At 38.5% G+C, this 23292-nt stretch overlaps 1 protein-coding gene across 4 annotated transcripts; it reads right to left on the bottom strand.

Moving 5' to 3' along the window:
* Positions 1-1733: 1733 nt before the first annotated feature.
* LOC125280788 lies at positions 1734-6593 on the bottom strand. Of its 4 annotated transcripts, none has more exons than XM_048211526.1 (10): positions 5921-6593; positions 5362-5523; positions 4429-4620; positions 4158-4252; positions 3926-3976; positions 3324-3682; positions 3092-3229; positions 2799-2904; positions 2586-2711; positions 1734-2392 (listed from the first exon to the last, which is right to left on the bottom strand). In XM_048211526.1, the coding sequence occupies exons 1-7, from the start codon at positions 6147-6149 to the stop codon at positions 3220-3222; spliced, it is 1098 nt and encodes a 365-aa protein (XP_048067483.1). In that variant the 5' UTR covers positions 6150-6593; the 3' UTR covers positions 1734-2392; positions 2586-2711; positions 2799-2904; positions 3092-3219. The 4 variants fall into 4 exon arrangements, with proteins under 4 accessions (XP_048067483.1, XP_048067482.1, XP_048067481.1 ...); XM_048211525.1 differs by having other exon boundaries at positions 1737-2410; XM_048211524.1 differs by having other exon boundaries at positions 1741-2410; positions 2602-2711.
* Between the last annotated feature and the right edge of the window lie 16699 nt (positions 6594-23292).

The raw sequence follows: 23292 nt of genomic DNA, 5'->3' as shown, positions 1-23292 counted from the left end.
AGCATCGCTATTTTCATTTTTAAACGTGCAGTCTGTATAATTCATAAACACAACTTCATTCTTTATAAATCTCTCCAACAGTGTAGCATTAGCCGTTAGCCACAGAGCACAGCCTCAAACTCATACAGAATCAAACGTAAACATAAAAATAAATACTTTACAAGATGTAAAGTTCGTCATGCATGCTGTATGCATGCTTCGAATTATGTGAGTAAAGATCCATTTGAGGGTTATATTAGCTGTGTGAACTTTGTAAATGCACTGTAATATAGTCGAGAGCTAGTCATGTGGCAGGGAGCACGCCATTTAAAGGGGCGGCACGCTGCCAAAATCAGTGTATAGTTAATGATGCCCCAAAATAGGCAGTTAAAAAAATTAATTAAAAAAAATCTATGGGGTATTTTGAGCTGAAACTTCACAGACACGTTCAGGGGACACCTTAGACTTATATTACATATGTGAAAAAGCGTTCTAGGGCACCTTTAAAGGTCCCATTCTTCGTGATCCCATGTTTCAAACTTTAGTTAGTGTGTAATGTTGTTGTTAGAGTATAAATAAAATCTGTAAAATTTTAAAGCTCAAAGTTCAATGCCAAGCGAGATATTTTATTTAACAGAAGTCGCCTACATCGAACGGCCAGTTTGGACTACATCCCTCTACTTCCTTCTTTAATGACGTCACTAAAACAGTTTTTTGACTAACCTCCGCCCACAGGAATACACAAGAGTTGCGTTTGTAGAGTGTGTTTGTCGCCATGTCGTCGAAACGCTGTTATTTTCATCCCGCAGTCCAATCACCGGGTCTGATTCCGGCTCAAATTGATAGGGTAAAATTAAAGACATGTTTACAATAACACTGAGCGCGTGCATCTCCACGTTATGGTAAGAGGCGTGACCTTTCCGGGCAAGATGCGCTAAACTGCTGTCGAATCACAACACAGGAACCGCTGGCACAATCAGAACTCGTTACGTATTTCTGAAGGAGGGACTTCATAGAACAAGGAAGTCATCAGCCCGTTTTTATGACAGTGGAAACAGCGGTATACAGATAAGTAAATTATGTGAAAAATACTGTGTTTTTTTACACGCGAAACATGAACACATGTTACATTGCAAACTATAAACACAATCAAAGCTTCAAAAACCACGAAAAACGGGACCTTTAAAGTGATTAAGAATAATCAAAAGGGAGGAGTATGTAGAGGAATTTTTATTGTTTGTCATTTATTTTCTTGATATATAAAATTATTCATTAATATTTGTTTTCTCTCTGTCTTCTATGACATTTAAAAACAGCTTGTTCAGTGGAAAATTACTGCTTATGCTGTTGTATTTTAAGAAGCACTTCTAAAACTAACAAAGGAAGTGAGGCGAAGGTACAAATGTGTTTGTCTAGACAGGGCATCTGCTAAGTTTTAGACCCCTTTCCTTCTTTTTTTATTCTTCTGATCCGTATATGGTAACATGTGTTAAGATTGGTTTGGGGTAACAAGGAAGAATAAGACAGCCACACTGGGTGAGGGTGTTCTTCTCTGTACAACTCTGTATCTGCACTGAACAACCTTCTTGCAAGAATAAAATCAAGTGTTTGTTTCATTACATTCTTACCACTAAAGGAATAAAGAATTTTCCGACCCGGATTTGAATCCATGGGTGTACATATATCTGTTCCCAATGTCTCTCTGGTCTACAGATAAGTGAGCTTTACTGGTATACTAGGGGTGTGTGTAAAATACCAGTAAAAGGCAAATTCCTAAGCTGTGCCATTATTTTTAAAGATCACTTTATTGTATTAGAAGCACACAATAATGATGCCATTAGCACACTTCAAGTTTACAATTAATACAACCTGAACTTCAGCACTGCTTTTGGACAACTAAAATGCATTTAGTACAAAATGAGTTGATCCACTTGAACAGATTTACAGTGTGCCACAAATACATTTAGTTACACTAAATTACATTTGAATAAATTGTGCTATTTTTTCACTAAGGAAGGATTGATTAAAGCCAGCTTCCAGGCAAGTACAAGGTGTGGCGTTAAACTGTGTGACACTGAAGTTGTGTGAAATCCACTGTCCACAGTAATTCAGGAAAATGGCTGGGCTTGACACGACGCTTGTCTGAAACATGGTGGTCTGGCCTGGAAGAACGGAGTCCAAATGTAAGCCTCCAGCACTTCCTGTCAGGCTGCAAGGTGGGGCTCGCACTGCTATCAGTGGGACGCGATAATGTTCTGAGTAGGTTGGTGGCACACAAACAGTTCACAAGTAGAGGACAGTTGCCATCAGTGTCATCATGCAGGGGTGAAAGGGGAACGTCCCGGGGTTAAAGCCGTAAACCGTCCCCGGGGTCCCAGTCTGATGACCCCGCAGCTGAGCTATAGGCCCTGAGCTGCCAATGCAGGGGAACCTGCCAAATAATGAGAGCATGATATTAAGGTCAAGAGGTGGCAAGAAGGCCTGAATCTATCAAAAAAACATCTCTCCATCTCTTTACACTCATCAAGGTTTGACACAAACAATTTTACTGTCACTCATGTCAGAGCTTTATATGTTTTTCAAGCAATGTCATTTCCATTTTGTACCTGTTGTTGGTCTCACCTTTGGACACACGTGGTCTTATCCACGCTCCAGGGTTAAAGCGTGAACCGTCCCCGGCTGATGACCCATACAGCTGAACTATAGGCCCTGAGCTGCCAATGCAGGGGAACCTGGCAAATAATGAGAGCATGATATTAATTATGGTCAAGAGGTGCCAAGGCGGCCTTAATCTGTCAAAAAAAATAAAATTAACTTACTTTTCTTATGCTTCAGTTTTTCTTTTAAACCAGTCATGCTTCAACATAGCCTGTAACGTCATCCGTGACTTTACATCATGAAGGTGCTCAAGAAGATCCAGGCATTCTGTAAACATTTTTTAGAAGAGATCTGATTCGTCATGTTTGATTGAGATATGTAGTTCATGTAAGGTAATGTTACCATGAAATACACTGCATTTGTTACTATGACTTTCTCTGGATGCCCACTGATAATTTCACTGGTCACTCATGTCAGGGCTTTATATGTTTTTCACACTAGTTATTGGTCTCACCTTTGGACACGCGTGGTCTCATCCAAAAGCAACGACTTATTCTCGGGACCAGCAGATCCAGCAGTATGCGTAAGTCCTCAGTTGTTGCCCATTCAGCATATTTTCTGATTGCACTGATTAATAGAGGTTCAGCATCTCCTGTAAGAAATACAGGCTCAGTGTTCAGTAAAACACCATCAGTGAACTGTAGTAAATAAGTCATCAGTGAACTGTGCTTAAAAAGCCGACTCACGTCTTTCTTCGACGAGCAGTGCGCCTCCAAAGTCCATCAGCTTTACATGCAGGGTTTTTGTGTGGACAAGGATGTTTTTCATATGCGTGCCGACGATAAACACCACGACTCATGCAGTGATGAAGAGCAACAATGAGCCCCTGAATGATGAGTTTCACCTCGGTTTCGGTCAGGTTACTGCTGTTTCGTTGGACATAATCAAACAGGCTGATGTAGGAACGTGGATACTCCATAATCAAGATGTCTTGATCTTCCATGACAAAGTGATCATATAGTTGTACGAGATGCTCGCTAGTTGGAGGCTTTTGCACCATCAACATTGCAGCTGCCTCTTTACTTAAAGGGTTGGAATACCCAGGCTAAAGAAAAGAGATTGACAAAAGCTTAGTTAACTCCTTACCCATCTCAAATCTCCTAACTAAAGGCCCGGTACACTTCATTTTCCACTCTAGGGCTGCCGAAGATGAAAGCAATGTACTTTACAACTGATGTTTCTAGGCTATTTCAATTATATCTTACTCTGTCCACATACAAACTTTAATCAATTACCAAATTAGAATTTAATAAAACATTTTATGAAGAATAAAGTCTTTTCAACTTACCAATTCCACTAGTTTCTCAGGCCGGTTCTTCTTAATAAATTTGATCAATACCTGAAAAATGAAGAACATTTTTGTAAACTGATTTATTTTTGATTGTGTACATCTAATCTAACAGTCTGTACCTTTTTGATCAAAACTGTAAACACTGATGTTTACATCAGGACTGAAAGAGTAAAGACAGAAATATACAGAATATATGAATATATATGTGTCTACAGAAAGGGCAACATACTCGTTTGTCATCGGAGTTTCGAAATCCTAGATGATAACTGACACCACGTCTCGACTTCAGTTTCAATCCCACATCATAAAGAGATTCAAAGGATCCTGAAAAATGCACAACAACATGTTAATATACAGCATGAGAATGAACTCCAGCAGCATCTGCTTGTGACGAAATACACCTGTGCAGATCAGCAGAAGACGAGGAAAAATGAAAACTAAACCCAGAAACATCAGGCTGACATAGACATGAATCAGAGTGGTAATATCTGGAGACTCACGGTCTGTTGGCTCAGACTCCTGCGGATCTGTGCCTGTCGGATCCACTCTGGATGTGTGTGGAAGCTCCTGCGATGGATCCTCAGGCACAGAAGCACACACTTGGGTTTCTTCCTGGGTTTGGAAGGATCCTTTTATCGACTTCCACGCTCTCCGGAGGCCAGCAAGGAATTTCCTCCATTTTGTGCGCTTTTCTGCAAACAATCAGAGTGAGAAAGAGCTTTATTGCCAGGTATGTTTACACATGAGAGACAGAATGACAGTGACAAGACAAATAATAAAAATAGAATAAGTAAATAAGAAATAACAACATACAAAAAATATATTTTTAAAAAAAATACACAATAGACAAAAATAGATAGTACATGTATGAATATTGATTAGAAACATCTGTTTTTATCAGCACAGATTACAGCTGAATGATTCACTAGTAAAACTGTCCTAATGTAGAGCTGCTTTATGTTGCGAGTTCATGAGAGTTTCTGGGCCAATTTCCAACAACACTAGAAAGAGTACAAACTCAGTGCTGATGCTGTTTCACATTGAAGTCACACCGTAATTATCCTAATTGTGTGTACCATAAAGGGCACTAACCTAATGCCAGTTTTTTCCCCAAATTGGTTATTAATCTGTGTGCACTCATGACATACTAAGAAAGCAAGAGGGAATGAGAATAAATAAAGGTGTGCGTTTGTGTGTTGTGAAGTCAAATGTGTTTGTGTGTATGGGTGTGGGATTGGTAAAGAGAAATCTGATTGGCTAGTTTAGTTTTTAGTAATTGGCGCTTTTTCCACACGCTAAAAAAATGACCTTACAGATCTTTTGGTGGTCTTTCAGGTGAGGAACCAGCAGAAGACGAGGAAAAATGAAAACTAAACCCAGAAACATCAGGCTGACATAGACATGAATCAGAGTGGTAATATCTGGAGACTCACTGTCTGTTGGCTCAGACTCCCGCGGATCTGTGCCCGTCGGATCCACGCCGGATGTGTGTGGAAGCTCCTGCGATGGATCCTCAGGCACAAAAGCACACACTTGGGTTTCTTCCTGGGTTTGGATGGATTCTTTCTTAGACTTCCTCCCTTGTGTGTGCTTTTCTGCAAACAATCAGAGTGAGAAAGAGCTTTATTGCCAGGTATGTTTACACATGAGAGACAGAATGACAGTGACAAGACAAATAAAAATAGAATAAGTAAACAGGAAATAACAACATACAAAAAATATATTTTTTAAAAATACGCAATATACAGTATATGAATGAATGTTGATTAGAAACATTGTTTTTATCAGCACAGATTACAGCTACATGATTCACTAGTAAAACTGTCCTAATGCAGCGAGTTCATGTGAATAATTAGCAGGTTTTGCATTGTTTCTGTGCTCAGCAAATTTCCAAGAACACTTGAAAAGTTAAAAACACAGTGCTGATGCTGTTACATAGAAGTCACAAAGTAATTGTCTCCTGCAGTTTGACTTATTAACGTTATCAGCCACCTGTTGAATCGTCCTCCCAGGCGACTGTAGGGACAGCCGGTGGTCGAGGCGCCTCTGTCGGGAGCTGTTGGCAGCTGCTACTGCAGGCCTTTCTGTCAGCCGGCTTCACAGCGCCACTCAGCGGCTCAACTTGAGCGTCCTCGAATGAGTCCAAGCTGCTGCAGCTTTCCAGCTCCAGTGGAAAGTTGGCAAACATAGTGTCCAATGTAACAGTCGCCAGATGCTCCATCTCAACGAGCTGTGAACACTGTATTTGCCTGTTGGTTCTAGCGGTAGACTTGTAACACTCAGTACTACAGATCGATCGCAAGAGACCAAAGAGCAGCTTTAAACTCTGACAAAGAGTTTCGACTGACTCGATTTATGAAGCGGCTGCGCGCACTGTGACGTCACAATAACGCGTTCCACGATTCACGATTCCAAGCGTTCTGGACGAAGGGGCGGGGCACAATTTCATTGGTTGATAATTCAGCAAATCTTATTGGCTTAGACGCTTCGAGCCTGAGCGTAAACATTCCTTAATGTATGATTTTGTGAATGATTTGGCCATATACAGAAATATTAAGTGCTAACTATGAATGTGATATTTTCCAAGTAAAATAAAAAGTTGTATAAAGAAGCACATGGTGCATTTGGAATAAAAAATAAATAAAAAAAGACCACATCATACAGATCTATTTGTATACACGATCTATAATAAATTAAATTAATAAATTAAATTAATAAATTACATCCAACCAACACATTTTTTTTAATATATACAATTAAAAAAAGATGAGTCACTGATTCTTTGGCATTGCCACAAAATTCGCATCAGTTTTCAATATTCAAATGGAAATGTTCAAGCAACTCCTTGACAGGGTAAATTCTGTGTACAATTTTATAGGGCACTTCTCTAATTTTATTATTAATTAAAAAAAAAAAAAAAGTGCATTTGTTATTACCATACTCTTTTCCAGTTAATATTTTCATATTTAGTAGATCAAAACACTGTTGAACAAGGCAAATAGTTTTATATATATATATATATATATATATATATATATTTGTTACTGCATTTATCTATTACTATATTAATATCTCCCATAAATATTGTATCACTGCAAAAACTGGTTTGACGATCAACATTTATAGGATAGAATCCAGGATTTCGTAACAACTCTGTCAGGGATTGCATCAAAGATAACAGCATATTCTTTTGGCCTCACAAGAATCATAAATCTATTGATAAATTCAGAATATGTTAAAAGTAAACCTTGTTCATTAAGCGACTGACTAACAGTAAGAATTCCATCCAACATCCCATTTCTGATTAAAGATTGACTTCTTTTGTACAAGATGTCTTTATTATTCCATAAGAAGTATTGATGCGGTGAAAAGTTATTTTTATAGATTAATTGCCAAGCCAGCAGTGCCTGCTTATGAAAGTTTGCCAGTTTAACTGGGATTTTTTTGACTGAAAAAATACATTTTAAAAGAAAATGAATGCCACCCAAAGACTTAAATATGAAAACATTCCATGCACTATCTTTATTTTTAATAAATCCAATTATCTATTTTATCTTAAACACATTATTAGGATCTGTAAAATGTAAAACTTGAAGGCCACCAAATTCTCTATTATTGTTTAGAATATCTTTCAGTAAATAGTCTATTTTCTTCCTCCAAATAAAATCCTGAAGAATCTTGTCTAATTTCCTGACAACATTGTTTGGAGCATCTGCTGACATCCATATATAAACAGACCTTCAGATCCTTCTGCTTTTGAGAGCAGAACACGTCCATTCAGGGGCAGATCTCTCATGAGCCACATACTGAATCTGTTTCTTAAGAATTAATTCACTTTCTAATTAAAATTTCCTGATAATTTACTCACCCCCGTGTCATCCAAGATGTTCATGTCTTTTTTTTTTCAGTTGAAAAGAAATTAAGGTTTTTGATGAAAACATTCCAGGATTTTTCTCCATATAGTGGATTTCAATGGACTCCAAACGGTTGAAGGTCAAAATTAGTTTCATTGCAGCTTCAAAGCGTTCTACGTGATCCCAGACGAGAAATAAGGGTCTTATCTAGAGAAACCATCGCTCATTTTTTTTTATTTTATTTTTTTATTTTATACATTTTAACCATAAATGCTCATCTTGAAATAGCTCTTTTCTTCTTCGGGTGCTTCTCAATTCTTATTTGTGCATCCTCGTTTCCTTTCCTCACTTCCTTTCCTCGTGTCTTAGCTCCACCCCTTCAGGATGTGAGGGAAGGAAACAAGGAAAAGATGTGAGGACGGATGAATTGAATTAAGTGAAATGATATATCCTCGCTCCCTTTAGCGTCTCTTCAAAGCGTCATCAGCTGCACTCGAGGGATCTACCCACATGTTGTTAAAGTTTGGCTATTTAAAAAAAAAAAAAATTATAAATATTAATAAAACAAGTTGCCCCGTTGAAATATGTGAGATATAAAGTTTATTTAAACTGCATACATTAAGGCATATATTTAAATTATTGTTACAGATATGAAGGGGGAGGAGAATTTATGCGTGCGTCACATTTCTCGATGAGAAAGACTTCCACAAAGGATGCACCTGTGTATCCTCGCTCATGACTCCTCAGGAAGCCTCCTCACTCCTCGATCCTCACCTCCTCATGGTGCAATTAGAGAATTGAGATATCCTTCAAGATGGCTGAGCTCGATCGGTTTCCGGGTCATAGGATGGAGGACGGAGGAGCGAGGAAACGAGGAGGGATATTGGCTGCGTCCGAAAACTGGAAAATGCTGCCTTCTGAGGACACATTTCCAGGTAGTAAGGCATCAAGGCATGTCCGAATCCAATGTTAGCTTCACTTCCTGTCTCATGAGATACCTTCATCTGATCGATTTTTGAAGGAAGCATAGATGTATCCTTAGCTGCCTTTGATATCCCACAATCCTGTGCTTTCCATTCTGTGACAGTTGAGCTATAAAAATAAAGATGGCATCCGAAAGTTGCGTTTGCTGCTCAGTTTGTGTATAAATGTACGATTTTGACCAACATATTTCAATTTTGATATCATTTCTATCGAGAAATTACTACTGTAGTAATTAATTATTTGTTTAGTGCTCACCAAAGCTCACGCTATATTGCTGTAGATCATTAAACTGTTACGCTGCCTCAGAAGTCTGTCTGAAATCAGTTTCATGAGGTGCCTTCATGCACAAACGCTGCTGTACAAGTCATTCTCTTATAAGACAGCGAGGCAGCAAGACAGCTACCTAGGTTTTCGGACACAGCCAACGAGAAGCACCCTTCTTCTTCTTCTTCTTCTTCTTCTTCTTCTTCTTCTTCTCTATTTGAATTCCAGCAGTGTAGACGCTGCTGAGTGTATTACTGCCCTCCACAGGTCAAAGTTTGAACTAATTGTTATATACTTGAACTGGCATATTGTATATGACAATTTAGTGTCCAGGACACTCAGCAATGTCTATTTTTCTAATGTCAGGTATTCATCTTTAACTCTATTTTTGAGCATTTGATGTTTTGTATTGATCATCTTTGAATTGATTAAGTAATTGGCATGATACATTTACATTGACTAACGCTTGGCATTAGTTGAAGTGTACTTAGACTAGGAATTTCCATTTAGGACAACAAAATGTTGATCGACCAACCTAAATAGGGTGAGCCTTACCTCTGTTTATTGTAATGTTACTCTAGCTAAGTGTACACGGGAAACTATGGCATAACCAAACCAAAGCTACTATCAGAGGAGTAATATTGGTCGGCTTATCTGTAGTAGAGGTTGTGACCTCTGACTAGACTAGAGATAGTGTTACTTTAATTCAAGTGTATACAGATCTATGGGGGACTAAACAAAATACTTTTAGATAGAATAAATGAATGAATGAATGAATTCAATAAGAGTAAAGAGTTGAATATTATATTCAAATGTCTAAATTATAAATATAAATGGTCAATAATCAATTGGCATTCCAACCTAAATTCAAGGTCATAATAAAATGGAGTTTAATTAAACTACCTTGACACACTGAAAAGACCGAACGTGCAAGAAACCTTCCCCGTCCTGTGGGAAAACCACCGTTGGGCCTGTTGGGCGGGCTTTACATTCCTGGATCCAGTGCTGTGTCTGGAACTAACACTGTAGTCCTCGGAGCCATCATTGGACCTGTTAGTTTATTTATATTCATTTTTATCACTTTAACATGTTTGTTTATTGCTATAATACATGTTTACTCTTTGTCTGTTTGCATTCTGTTCCTCATTTATTTTGGCACTATTTTGTGTCTTATTTATATTTTGTCTTGTTTTTTCATGCTTTAAAACTTGAATTTTGGTTGACGCTCTTAACAGAGCAATCATACCCACAAACACAAATTAAATATAAGTATCAACTTGATACCGAAGTACTGGTAATTTTGACAACTCTACCCAACAACACTATAAATAAAGTGTAATTTATTTGATCTCATATCATATAACACTGACTGGATCTGACCGGTTGCTGTGGCTTAAATGTGATGCTGTGCCCTGTGTTTTCTTGTGTTTTGCATGTCGAGAGTCTGAAGTCTTATTTAGCATGATTTTTTCTTAAACAAAAGAGTGGCTGATTTAATGTGATGAATAAATACTCACTGGATGTGGACATTCTGCCCCCAGACCCACCAGCAAACTCAAGTGGACTGGGCAAGGCTGGAATTTCAGTCTGAAACATGAAAAAATAAACCTGTAATGGCTTTTATGTTATGTATAATAAATCATTTTTGTATTTAACAAATTATGTCATCAATACTCACAAGTAGAGTCAAAACTAAAACTGTCCGGTCATTTAAAAGTGGATAAAGTATTTCTCTCTAAAAACAACCCTTGGAACATCAATAAATATATCATCAAAATTCCATCAATAAACTGGAATTTCATTATTTATCAGAATTGCTCAACTCATGCAAGATAGAAGACAGTGTCTGCTCACTACTGCTGATACTACCGACTCCTTGATCAGTAACCGAAGCACTTGGTTGGTGTATGACAGGCAAAGTATGAAAAGATGGTTCTTCTGTGGGGTACAAAGGTGTGTGAATAGGAGGAAAAGTGTTAGTTACAGCTGAGTTCATCACTTGACACAGCATCCTCATCATAGCCTGATCGCGCTCCATCTGTGCACGGTGTCGCCTCTCTTCTAACTCCATCTGGAGCTCGTAACGCTCTCATCCCAACTCCAGTTCTCTCTGGTGCCGTTGTTCCTCTTCCTTCAGCAAAAACAGATGATGGTCTTTCTTCTGCTGTTCAGTGAATGATGAAATCAAAGTGGTAATTTGCAGTAGATAACTTTTCTTCTCTTCTTGGTTGGATTTGCTAGTCTTTCTCTTTTCTTCACTGGATGACTGCTTGAAGTCCCCTCATCACTGGTTTCTACCGCAGACTCAGTAGAAGGTATGGAGCTGTCATTAATACTGATGCTGCTGCTGCTGCTGTTGTTGTTGTTGTCATCAGCAGTTGCTAATGAAAGATGATAGGCACACATTTGGGGCAAAAAAAAAACATTTGATAGGACTTCTTAAATGCTACCACATCTATTTCTAGGCTGCTTTAAGGAATATTCCTGGTTCAATAAAAGGTCCATTGACTGAACAGCATTTACAGTATAATGTTTATTATCACAAATTTGTAGATATTGTGTATTTTTTATTGTGTGTGTGTAACATTTGAGAAAAGAAGAAAAAAACTCTACTGCAAATCACAAAACCAACTAATGTGTGTACCAGTGGAGCTTTGCGGGCATCTAATGGGGAAATTTTGGTACTGAAAGTTCATTTTTTTGAGATACTTAGATTTAGGGGTTTGAGTTTCTAGCAGTTTTAGAGTTCAACAGGTTTCATAAAAATACATTTTATATATAAATTAATGTTCATAAATAATTTTCATAAATTAAACATTTCACTTTTTAAACTTTTTTTTTTTTTACTTCAACAATAATCTGCCAATAATCTGTTTTAAAATGAGACAACTTAAATCTGTGCTCCCAAGTTCAAATTTTTTATGACAGTTTTTGGACACTTTTATTAATTGACACAGAAGGGTAAAAAAAAAAAAAAAAACATAAGATGAAAATAACTTGTTTAATATTAGTTTAATAAAATCCTGTGTATTTCATTACTAAAGAAGACTACTGTAAACTCTGTTATCGCAGTAAACAATTAAAATAACTTTAAAAACGACTTAAACAACAAATTTTTTAAAACATGATGCTTCAAATGCTGTTCAATGAGTGTTGGCTTTGTAAAAAATATCATTAAGCCAAATTTATCTTTGAAAATAATTGTATAATAGTTCGATGAACAGATGAATAGGTAAAGCAAGTTTGAAATGAACATACCATTCTCGTCCTCATCCTCCATGTCAAAACTTCTTCCATCTATGACATTTAATGGGTTTGCGCAGGGGCTTGTCCCAAGGATTTCATCTAACAAATCATAGACAGGTCACTTGACATCGGCTGATTGCCCACTACACCGCAGTTTATCACGTATGGCCATGTATTTCTGGCATAACTTTTTAACTTCGGCACTGCAAGGTGGTCCTGTTAAATCCTCTGTCTCTCATTTTTGCGGAAAACTGCAGAAAGACTTTTGTATTTCTGTGAGTGGTTGATAGTTGTTGCTTCATGTAGTCTTCTTTCCAAATTTGAAGAAGTGCTGTAGTTTCCTCTTCGGTCCATAACACCCCTCTTCCAGCAGCAGCCATGTTGAATAGCGCGATTTGTACAAAGGCGCGTTACGACCAAATTCATTAAAATATGCAAACGGAAAAATCAAGTGAGTGAGCCCAGAGCGGTTTGTGTTCAGATTGCATGTTTTTAGCGAACCGTACCATAAGATGAAAGCGAACAGTACTGAGACCACCTCCCGAGATGGTCTCGGTTCGGTTCGGTTCGTCTTTAAGGGGTCTGAGATCGTTTGGAGTGTTCACATATGGGCCAGAAATCACACGAACCCCTGACCCCTGAAAAGGACCAAGTGTGAAAATACCCTCTGACACCTACGCATAACATGGAATAAGTTTAGTGTCAAAAAACATTTCTGTACAGGACATGCATGTTACAGTAACATTGTATTTTTCATTAGGGGTCCATGAGTAATCCATCTGATGATGATGGATTTGTAAAAATCAGCTTACCATTTAATTGAAACTGAAGAAGTATAGACAGAAGAGAAGCTTTAAAGGACTCCAGTGGAACAACGTAATTTCTAAAGGATTGAGAACCTTACACCCGTACTGTCCCATTGCTTTTAAAAAGGCACAGACTGAAAGGTTTGGGTTCGATACAAGCAAGCCCTGAATTCTCCTGTCGTGGCTACTGTACATTTGAGGACTGTCCTGTCATCATAACAGTTACTGTGGACACTGAAGAGGACCTCAAGGCAACAGTAGAGTACCAAGGGTCACAGAGCAATCATAACTTCACCCAATTAAAAAGAGCACATGACAGAAACACAGTGGGCCAAGACTTACAAGGACAGCTCCCACGAGACACAAAACGCTTGAGGATGTAATGGAGTCCGGCTGTAGGGATGAGGCTCAAAACCATACAGTGAGAAGCTTGTCAGAGAACACAGCAGCACAGTAATGAAATAATAAGTCTTCAGATAATGCTCGAGAAGAAAAAAGACAGTCCTGAGGAGGTCCTCCAGAGAATAATGTTACAAAAGGGGTTCTACTTTGGTCACACAGGGGGACGTGAGTTGGTCAGGAATCCCAACAAAAATTCATCTCCATTACTGTTGCCACATACCTTACCTGGGATCACACCACGGCCTCAGTTACTTATTTCTCAAGGCATTTCAAAAAGGTGTTTTGGGAGGAGAGGTATGCGGTCACCCATCATGATCATGTGTGATGGGTCAGTGGTGTTAATGCAGGCATTTGCCAAGAAGACTTTGAATGACACCATTAACCACTACTACAAAACTGCAAATGGAAAAGGCAGAAAAGAAGATTTTGAGGTGCCTATTCTTCATCGTTAACTTAGACACGTGATGAAGAATGACAAGGAAATGTGCAGAAAGTAGTAAGTAGTGTACATGAAGAAAATACTGTTTGTGACAGTCCTCTTTTAGTGTCCGAAGAACTTCATACAGATTTTATGTGATGAATTACCTTTCATTAATGTTCTCGGCCGAAAAACACCCCAGCAAAATATATTTTCCTCATACCTAAACATAATAATGATACTGTCAATGTGAACCGGTCTATCCAGAATGCACACACTTTCAGAGTCTCTTAGCAGTGTGGCCTCTGAATTCCCCTACATCAGTTCTGTCTGTGAAATGCTTATAATAATGATGTATTCAATACATTTCCAATAGAGCAACAAGTATTACATAAAGGGCAGATTGGGATATAATACACATACATTACCGGTCAAATGTTTTTGGATAGGACGATTTTTTTAATGTTTTTAACTGAATTTTCATCATCATTACTCAAGTCTTCAGTGTCACATGATCCTTCAGAAATCATTCTAATATGTATATATATATGTATAGTTTCATTCTTGGACCTAATTATTCTGTTTCATTCCACAGTGCGCCAAAACGTTCCTGGAGCCCCTCAACACTGCACATTCTGCATGTCTCCCTAATCAAACACACATTATTCAAGTCAGTAGCTTATTAGTAGAGATTCAAGACCTGAAAAGGGTGCGTCAGACAAATGAGACATGCAAAATGTGCAGTGTTGGGGAGGATCCAGGAACGTGGTTGGGAACCACTGCCTTAGAGAGAGAAGCTAATTTACAATGACATTAAAGTATACGTTAAGACAATACATATTTGAAATTACTACTATTTTACACATGTAACAGTATGGTTGTCATGAGTAGGGCTGTATTAAAGCGTACAACACAGGAGAACTATTCAGAAAACATTTAATATAAAAATCGGAACAATAAACAGTCGAATCATGGAGCCGAAACACATCACAAACACACATGACATTAAACAACGCTTGACCAAGAACAGACAGAAACTGAGTGGTTAAATACACATGGAAAACAATTAACTACACACAACACTAATTAATGAGTCACTGAGGGGACAAACAGGTGATGAGATGAAACATAGAAACATGGGAAAGCTGGGTCAACTGACGATGAACAGACAGTGAACTGAAGACAAAACCCTGACAATGGTAATTTTTAGCAGTATTTTTAATAACTGTATTTCTTGTATGTGCATTGTGTGGTGTATGTGTGCTGTGTTGTAACTACTCATAAAAAATATATGTACAGTGGGTACGGAAAGTATTCAGACCCCCTTAAATTTTTCACTCTTTGTTATATTGCAGCCATTTGCTAAAATCATTTAAGTTCATTTTTTTCCTCATTAATGTACACACAGCACCCCATATTGACAGAAAAACACAGAATTGTTTACATTTTTTGCAGATTTATTAAAAAAGAAAAACTGAAATATCACATATATATATAATATTTTGCCATAGGTTTATATTATTAGTATTTCTCAAACTGGTTTTAGTGTTACCGAAGTAAATAGAGCTACAAATACAGTTCTGGATTACCCAGCAGAGCACAGATCAACTAAATCATGTATTTTGCCAGCATTTAGGCTCATTTTATGGCTCATTAAAAGGTTGGCTGTGTGAAGAATTGTGAATTTTTCTCATCACTTTTTTTTTTCATGTAGTACTACACACTGTGAACGTGAACTGTTTCCATTCAAAAGATAAAAAACAAAAGACATGGGTAAGTGTTATATTTTGGCAATGCTTTACTGGAAGGGGAGATAAATATATATATGTGTGTGTGTGTGTGTGTGTGCGTGCGCGCGCGCGCGTGCTTGTGGACACAGTAAAGTGCAGTGATTCACCTACAGGTGGTGTGGTCTGATTATCCGCTTCTTTTTTTATTAGTAAGCTCTAGCCCCTGCCTTCAACTTGTTCTAAGAACCTTAAGTGGCCCATTTGGCTGGGACAAATGTCTAATTATTTGTTTTAATATTGTTTTTAATGAAGATGTCAATAAAATAATTTTGTACTGTCACCCATGTCTCTGACTCTAATTAGTGATATGAACCTGTGTGAACAATTATAAGTCGTTTATTTTAATTCTTTGGGTGAAACTCCCAAAGTGGCGTAGTCGGAGTGAGTTTGATATCTTTATAATTTTCACTGTATTTAAAAGTCCTTATTACCCTCGAACCCCCGCCACACAGCAACTGAAATAAAACGATAACGGCTTTAACTTGGGGTATGTTTACACCGTTTTCAACTGAAATTTGAAAACTTTTTATGCGTTTTGGCTGTTTTACAAGACAACAGCGTTTTGGGGGCATGAAAATGCAAACTTCTGAAAAATGGTTTCAAAGTGAATGGTTTTGAAAATGATGCCTTTTACCATCTCTGTGTAATCAACAAAACCGCAGATCTGCGAAAATGGTGCGTGTGCGTATTTCATGTTCGCAAGCTGTTTCTTGACAAAGCGACATCTCCAACTACTGGCCTGACATGCATAATACAGCCTTTTAGGCATAGATGTATGTCTATTAGCCTGACGTGGTCATACTCAATTCTAGTCAGAATATGAGTCTGATACTGCTCCATTGGGCTTTGATTATGGGGGCGTATTTCAACCGATCCAGGAAAGACCTCAATTGGATAGACCTACAACCAATCAGAGCTACAGAGTAAGTGACGCGACGCATCACTTAGTGTTGCGCGACGCATAGTTGTCAACAGAACTCAACTGCACACATGCTGGAACTAGTAGAAGATGAGCGTAAACAATCTTTGCCGGTGTTGTAAAAAGAATTCAAGTATACACGGAGTACTTGCCAATTAATGCGCTGTTGATATCTTCTATAACGGACGCGATGGCGGAATCTAGACATCTCAGTTCTTCAACAACAGCCATCATTGTTGTAAACTAACCCAAGCGCTCTTTGATGACGTGGCTGATTAAGTTTCTGGTGATAATCTGTCAATCATCGCCCTGACAATGTGATTGGTCCGAACAGTTTCTGTTCGGGCATAAAGCTGCGTTCACGTCACCTCGTATTTACCGGAATCTTGAAATGACAACACGTGACGTTATATTCGGAGCTGTTCACGTCCTTTTGGTCCTTGAACTGGGAATTATGCGTTTCCATGGCAGCACTGTCGACGCCTAAATGAATCTACAGCTGTCAGGTGGTACAGCGCGGCCACGTGGTATATCTGGGAGCTTTCAGAAAACTCCCAGCTTACAAGCTGTAATTACGAGCTCTACGAGGACGTGAACGCTTTTTACAAGCTAGAATCTCGTAACTACAGGAATTACGAGGCCACGTGAACGCACCTTAATTACTCCTCTACGGATCGAGTCCAGACTGAACTCCCCGACCTCAAAATGTTGTGGGCGGGGCTAAGTTCGGCTGGCATCCAGGCTATATGTCTATGCTTTTAGGCCCCGTTTACGCCTGGTATTAAGAAGCGTTTTGGTTGATCAGATCACAAGCAGACAAGGCAGACACATAACCCATTTATACCAAGTGTTTTAATCCATCTCTTCTGTCCACTTTCAACCACTTCTATTCTGATTTTTTCGAGGTCTAATTGATCATTTTCGCAGATTCTTGTGAACAGGGATCATTTTGACAACGTCATCGTCTGTTTTTAGAACATCGTTGTCATGTAAACATACCCTAAATGTATAACTGAACAACTTACCTTCTTTAAGTAAGCTGTTGTAATCGGCTCCGTCTGTTTTAATCAACTTCTTCTTTCCTCCATATATGACTTTGAAGAGCATTTTTGCTGGAGTAACGAACGAATAGTTTTTGTTTGCTTATCGTTTGATGAAATGAGTCATAAGGAATTGGAATGAAAAGTTTAACACTGGAAAAATAACTCTCTTTATAGATGCTATTTTACACTTGTGGATCAAAACTTACTCCAGTTTTAACACTGAGCAACACCAAAAATTTTACACCACATATTTAACACTGGTGAATTTGCTGTGAACAATAATAATCATAACAGATCGAGTTCTAAGGTTCCCATGATAATTTAATGCAGTAACACTGTTTTTCTTTCATTTAAATGCAAAATGGATATTATAACTGATATATAACAAGATGCATGCACAACTCAGATTGAAATGATAAATCTGTTTTGATACCCAGCTATAGTACACCAAGCTATTTGGTGTTAATGAAAGAGCATTAATAAAAGAATTAGACAGTGAAAAGTTCATTCATTATAACTATACCAAGACTAAGATGAAATCCAAACTGAAGCAATGATTTGCACTTTGAGAAGAAAATTCTGGTCACTCCTTCCCCAATAGCAGAATCTCCTGTCAAAGAATGTACATTTTAGCAAACCGTACAAACAATTTTCAGGAAGTCTGGAAAGCATATGTGATCACAATTTAAACTGTACCATGAAGTTTGCACTCAACAGGGCAGGCCCACTCCATATTTGACCTCTTATAAAAAGATATCAGGTGTCTTTCTTGATCTTTAGTTTCATCTCTTAGGTCCAGTGTCATGATCAACGGCTTCCCAAACTCATGAGGGGATAGCAGCTCTGATCTAAAAATCTGAACTGCCTTTCTGGCTTCTTGTTCTGTCTCCTAGTCATAACTAAAGTGGTTTGCTAAACGCCATGTTTTTTATTTTAATTAAGAAGACATTTCAAAATCCTGGATCACGAATGTCCCAAAGAATTGTTAATGTGCAAAAAGACTTCACCCTAGTCTTTAAGATTGTACATTTTAATATTAGAAACAGTGCTAATAGTAAATGTTAATTAAGTTAGATGTCAAATATATGTTGTATATTCTTAAGCATAATTTATTTTTTGGACAGTTGTGACAATTCTCATGATTTCATTCACCGTGACTCTGTCCAAAGACTGTCCTCTCAGACAGATCTACGCAAATCTCATAGGTGACCTATTTTTGATCTCAAAAAGGCAAATTCTCACCTAAAGGTGAGAAGTTTGCATCTATGTGATGTAGCATTTATTTGAGTAGAGTTGTCCAATAACAGAAAAAATTGAAACGACATCAATAAACGGCTCTAATAAAAATAAAATATTAGTCAGAAATACACAATTCATAATATTTATTTGCAAATTTTTATCCTTCAGACCCATAATGTTTGATCCACAACACTGTACTGCACTGATTCATTACTATTCTGTCTACCTGAAGCCAGCATATCTTTCATTTGGCCACTCTGATGAACATGATGGTCCCTCAGAAACCTTGTCCCTCAGGCTCAGCAGTCACTTCTGATATCTCCTGCTCTGATGAACTACAAAGGGTCAATGGGTAATAAATTCCTTTTATTAGAAACAGGCAAAACAACAACAACAAACAAGCTAACAGAATAGAGCTGCACAATTATTTGGTAGTGACTGCAAGCATGGGGGGTTTCTTCATTAGGGCAATTGGGCAAAGCACCACCAAAGTGCGAAAGGGAGGGATTTTTCTTCTTCAGTATTCAACCATACTTTTACGCTAGCTGTCACTGTTTGTTCAGAATCTGGATATAGTGCCAACCAGTGCCAAGTCACATTATGTGGAGTACCGCCCCTTTTTGGGCGATTTCACTCTGACGGAGAATTGCCCCGAGTGCTCTCCTAGACTCAACTCAACTCAGCTTTATTTATATAGCACCAATAAAAACAACAAGTGTTGACCAGAGTGCTATACAATATAACAAACTAACACCATGTACACCACAAATTAGGTGATCATTACTGAGATTTTCTTTTGTATTTAAATGCACATTTCTTTTAGAAACTGATAGTTCTTTATACTTAAATACAACTATACTACAAAAAACACTTCAAAATAAATTAATACTTGCATGTCTCTCCAAGTTGAATTAAAACTGTCTTGATGCAATTTGTGGAGGCTTCCGTTGAATCTTTGCTGATATTGTCTTGATGAAAGCGAGTTGGATTCAGCCAGTTGGGTTCAGAGGATATTTGGTGAATGGAAGGTCTAGGCCGAAGCCTGGCACAAGCTTGGGGTTCCTTAGAAGCTTCTAGCTTCTTACAGCGTCATCTTGACATCAGCATTTGTCAGTAAAAGAGAAGAAGAAGAGCAGGAAGAGAAGAAGGTAGAAGAGGAACCAGTGTGGATGTGGCAAGATGGCGCCTGTGTGTGTGGCAAGCAGTCTGCCCTGTTCGTTTCATGTGTTGTTGTTGGCTTTTTTAGCTATTTTCACTTCAGTTTTAACTACTGTGAACTCTACACTATTAACCTATGACTGTCAAACATTACTTGATATTGGGAAACTAATCTCCTACTCACATGATGCCGTATGGAGTGGATCTTATACATGTCCTCCACCGCTCGCCTCTAACATTCCCGATCTAATTTGTCGACGGCCTTTCGACGCGCCGCGGAGAAAGCGTCGCAGGAGACGAGGGAAGCGGGCTGGTGTTGCTTTCAGGATCAAGCTTCTCTTTGGACCTACACGGTTTTCCGACTTTCCCTCACTGTCACCCTGGCCCATTTCTGATCGTTTTGTGGCAAGACGCTCGCTGGAAAAGCCCTATCGTTGGATTCGTCCGATTGTCCCCGGCTTCCTGGATGCACCCGCGCGCCCCATTCCTCCCCGGATTCACGGTGGAGGAGTCAATCACGGCGTTCTCCGTCAACTGAACCGAGGTCATCCTTTGCCTTGCGAGCCCCCGCCGATCAGAATGGGATTAATTAACGTTCGCTCCCTGGTCAACAAAACTTTTATCCTGCACGATGTTTTTACTACAAAGGATATGGATTTTATATTTTTGACAGAAACCTGGGTTAAAGAGGGTGACTCTAGTCCCTTTTCTGAACTTGTTCCTCAGGATTACACGTTTAATAATTGCCCAAGGAAAACTGGACGTGGAGGAGGACTTGCAGCTGTTTTCAAACGAAAATTTGCTACGCGTACCATTCTGTCTTGTGTCTACTCGAGCTTTGAGGTACAGCTTCTTCAAATAGATTTGGTACATCCAGTTCTCTGTGTTAATATCTATCGTCCACCACGCACTAACAATGCCTTTCTAAATGAATTCTCTGATCTTCTAGGAGAACTCATTCCACGGTTTGATTACATCCTAGTGTTGGGTGACTTTAATATCCATTTATGTTGCCCCACTAAACCACTGGTAACTGATTTTAAAAATCTTATCGACTCATTTGATTTTGTACAATGGGTGCACGAGCCTACTCACGCTCATGGGCACACGTTGGACTTAGTTCTCTCACATGGATTCCAAATATCGGATATTGAAATCGTTGAAACTTGTTTTTCTGACCACAAACTGGTTCTTTTCTCCTCTCATTTTCCCGGTCCAGTAGTTGCCACACCCCCAGGGACTCGTTTAAATCGTTATTTCTCCACTCAGTCATGTGAGAGATTTGCAGCCTTTTATGATATAACTGATTCACATGTGTTTGATGTATCCTCTCCTGTGCTGGATGTAAACAGACTTTTTTATTCTTTCAATCAAAAATGTTTGTCTACTGTGGATCTTATTGCTCCGTTAAAGCCTAAACGTATTGTTACTAGACCCCAGCCTTGGTTAAATGCTTCAACTAGATGCCTCAGAAAGGCTTGTAGAAGAGCAGAGCGTAAATGGTGTAAGGATAAGTTACAGGTCTCATATGAAATGTGGAGAGATTCCTTATATGTGTACCAGAGAGCTGTCAAGGCCGCCAAGTCCAAATATCTATCTGAATTTATTGGTGACAATTTACATAGATCCAAGACCCTCTTTTCTGTCATTGATTCTGTACTTTGTCCCCCTGTCAACACTTTTCCCGATGCTTCTGTTTCACTGTGTGAACAATTTTCTACCTTTTTTAATGAGAAAACCATTCAACTTAGATCCAACCTGCCCTTGGTAAACTCCATTCAACCTGAGAGCTCAGGCAGTCCGATGTTGTGGAGTGATTTTCAGCCTGTTCCCTTTGAATCCTGTAGAGCCATTGTTGAAAATCTAAGATCAACTTCATGTTCTCTTGATATTATTCCATCTAGATTTCTAAAACAGAATTTCAGTACAGTTGGACATGATCTTTTAACTATTTTTAATACCAGTCTAACTACTGGGGTTGTTCCTGACTGCCTAAAAACAGCTACAGTAACTCCATTAATAAAGAGGCCCAATCTTGATTATTCGAACTTTAAAGGTCCCGTTTTTCGTGGTTTTTTGAAGCTTTGATTGTGTTTATAGTGTGCAATATAACATGTGTTCATGTTTCGCATGTAAAAAAAACACAGTATTTTTCACATAATTTACTTATCTGTATACCGCTGTTTCCACTGTCATAAAAACGGTCTGATGACTTCCTTGTTCTATGAAGTCCCTCCTTCAGAAATACGTAACGAGTTCTGATTGTGCCAGCGGTTCCTGTGTTGTGATTCGACAGCAGTTTAGCGCATCTTGCCCGGAAAGGTCACGCCTCTTACCATAACGTGTGCTGCACATAGTTTTACATGTGGATTATTGTGGTGCCGAATGAACACAAAAGACAATAATTCCAGAGAGACTGAACTCTTTAATCTCCACAAGCAGCGACAGAAAACGTACAACGTTAGCACTCACTCAGAAGAGTACCTCATTTGGAAAACAGCCATATACATAAACATAGTCCCCTCTTGTGGCCATTATGTGCACTGCAGTCCAACATTAACTATTGCAGTAAGGATACCACAATTATAATTTTCGGGAACCGAGTTAAACATAAATTGTAACCATTGATCTCTAAGTACAGCGTCCCTGGGAAGGCCAAACAAAGGTGATTGGACTGCGGGATGAAAATAACAGTGTTTCGACGACATGGCGACAAACACACTCTACAAATGCAACTCTTGCTCTTCTCCGTGGGAGCGCAACAAGACCACGCCCCCTTTTTTGTGTATTCCTGTGGGCGGAGGTTAGTCAAAAAACTGTTTTAGTGACGTCATTAAAGAAGGAAGTAGAGGGATGTAGTCCAAACTGGCCGTTCAATGTAGGCGAATTCTGTTAAATAAAATATATCGCTTGGCATTGAACTTTGAGCTTTAAAATTTTACAGATTTTATTTATACTCTAACAACAACATTACACACTAACTAAAGTTTGAAACATGGGATCATGAAGAACGGGACCTTTAATAACTTTAGGCTTATATCTAACCTGCAATTTCTCTCCAAGATTCTGGAGAAAATTGTATTGACCCAGCTTCAGTCCCATTTGTCATCAAATAATATTCTTGAAAAATTTCAATCGGGTTTTAAGTCTCAACACAGCACGGAAACTGCACTTTTAAAAGTTGTAAATGATTTTTTACTAGAAACTGATAAAGGCAATACCGTAGCTCTGGTGCTACTAG

The sequence above is a fragment of the Megalobrama amblycephala genome, linkage group LG13 (assembly GCF_018812025.1).
Source record: "Megalobrama amblycephala isolate DHTTF-2021 linkage group LG13, ASM1881202v1, whole genome shotgun sequence".
NCBI classification, from domain to species: Eukaryota; Metazoa; Chordata; class Actinopteri; order Cypriniformes; family Xenocyprididae; genus Megalobrama; species Megalobrama amblycephala.
The sequence above is the reverse complement of the archived record's forward strand: the minus strand, read 5'-3'. Positions and strand labels throughout refer to the sequence as shown.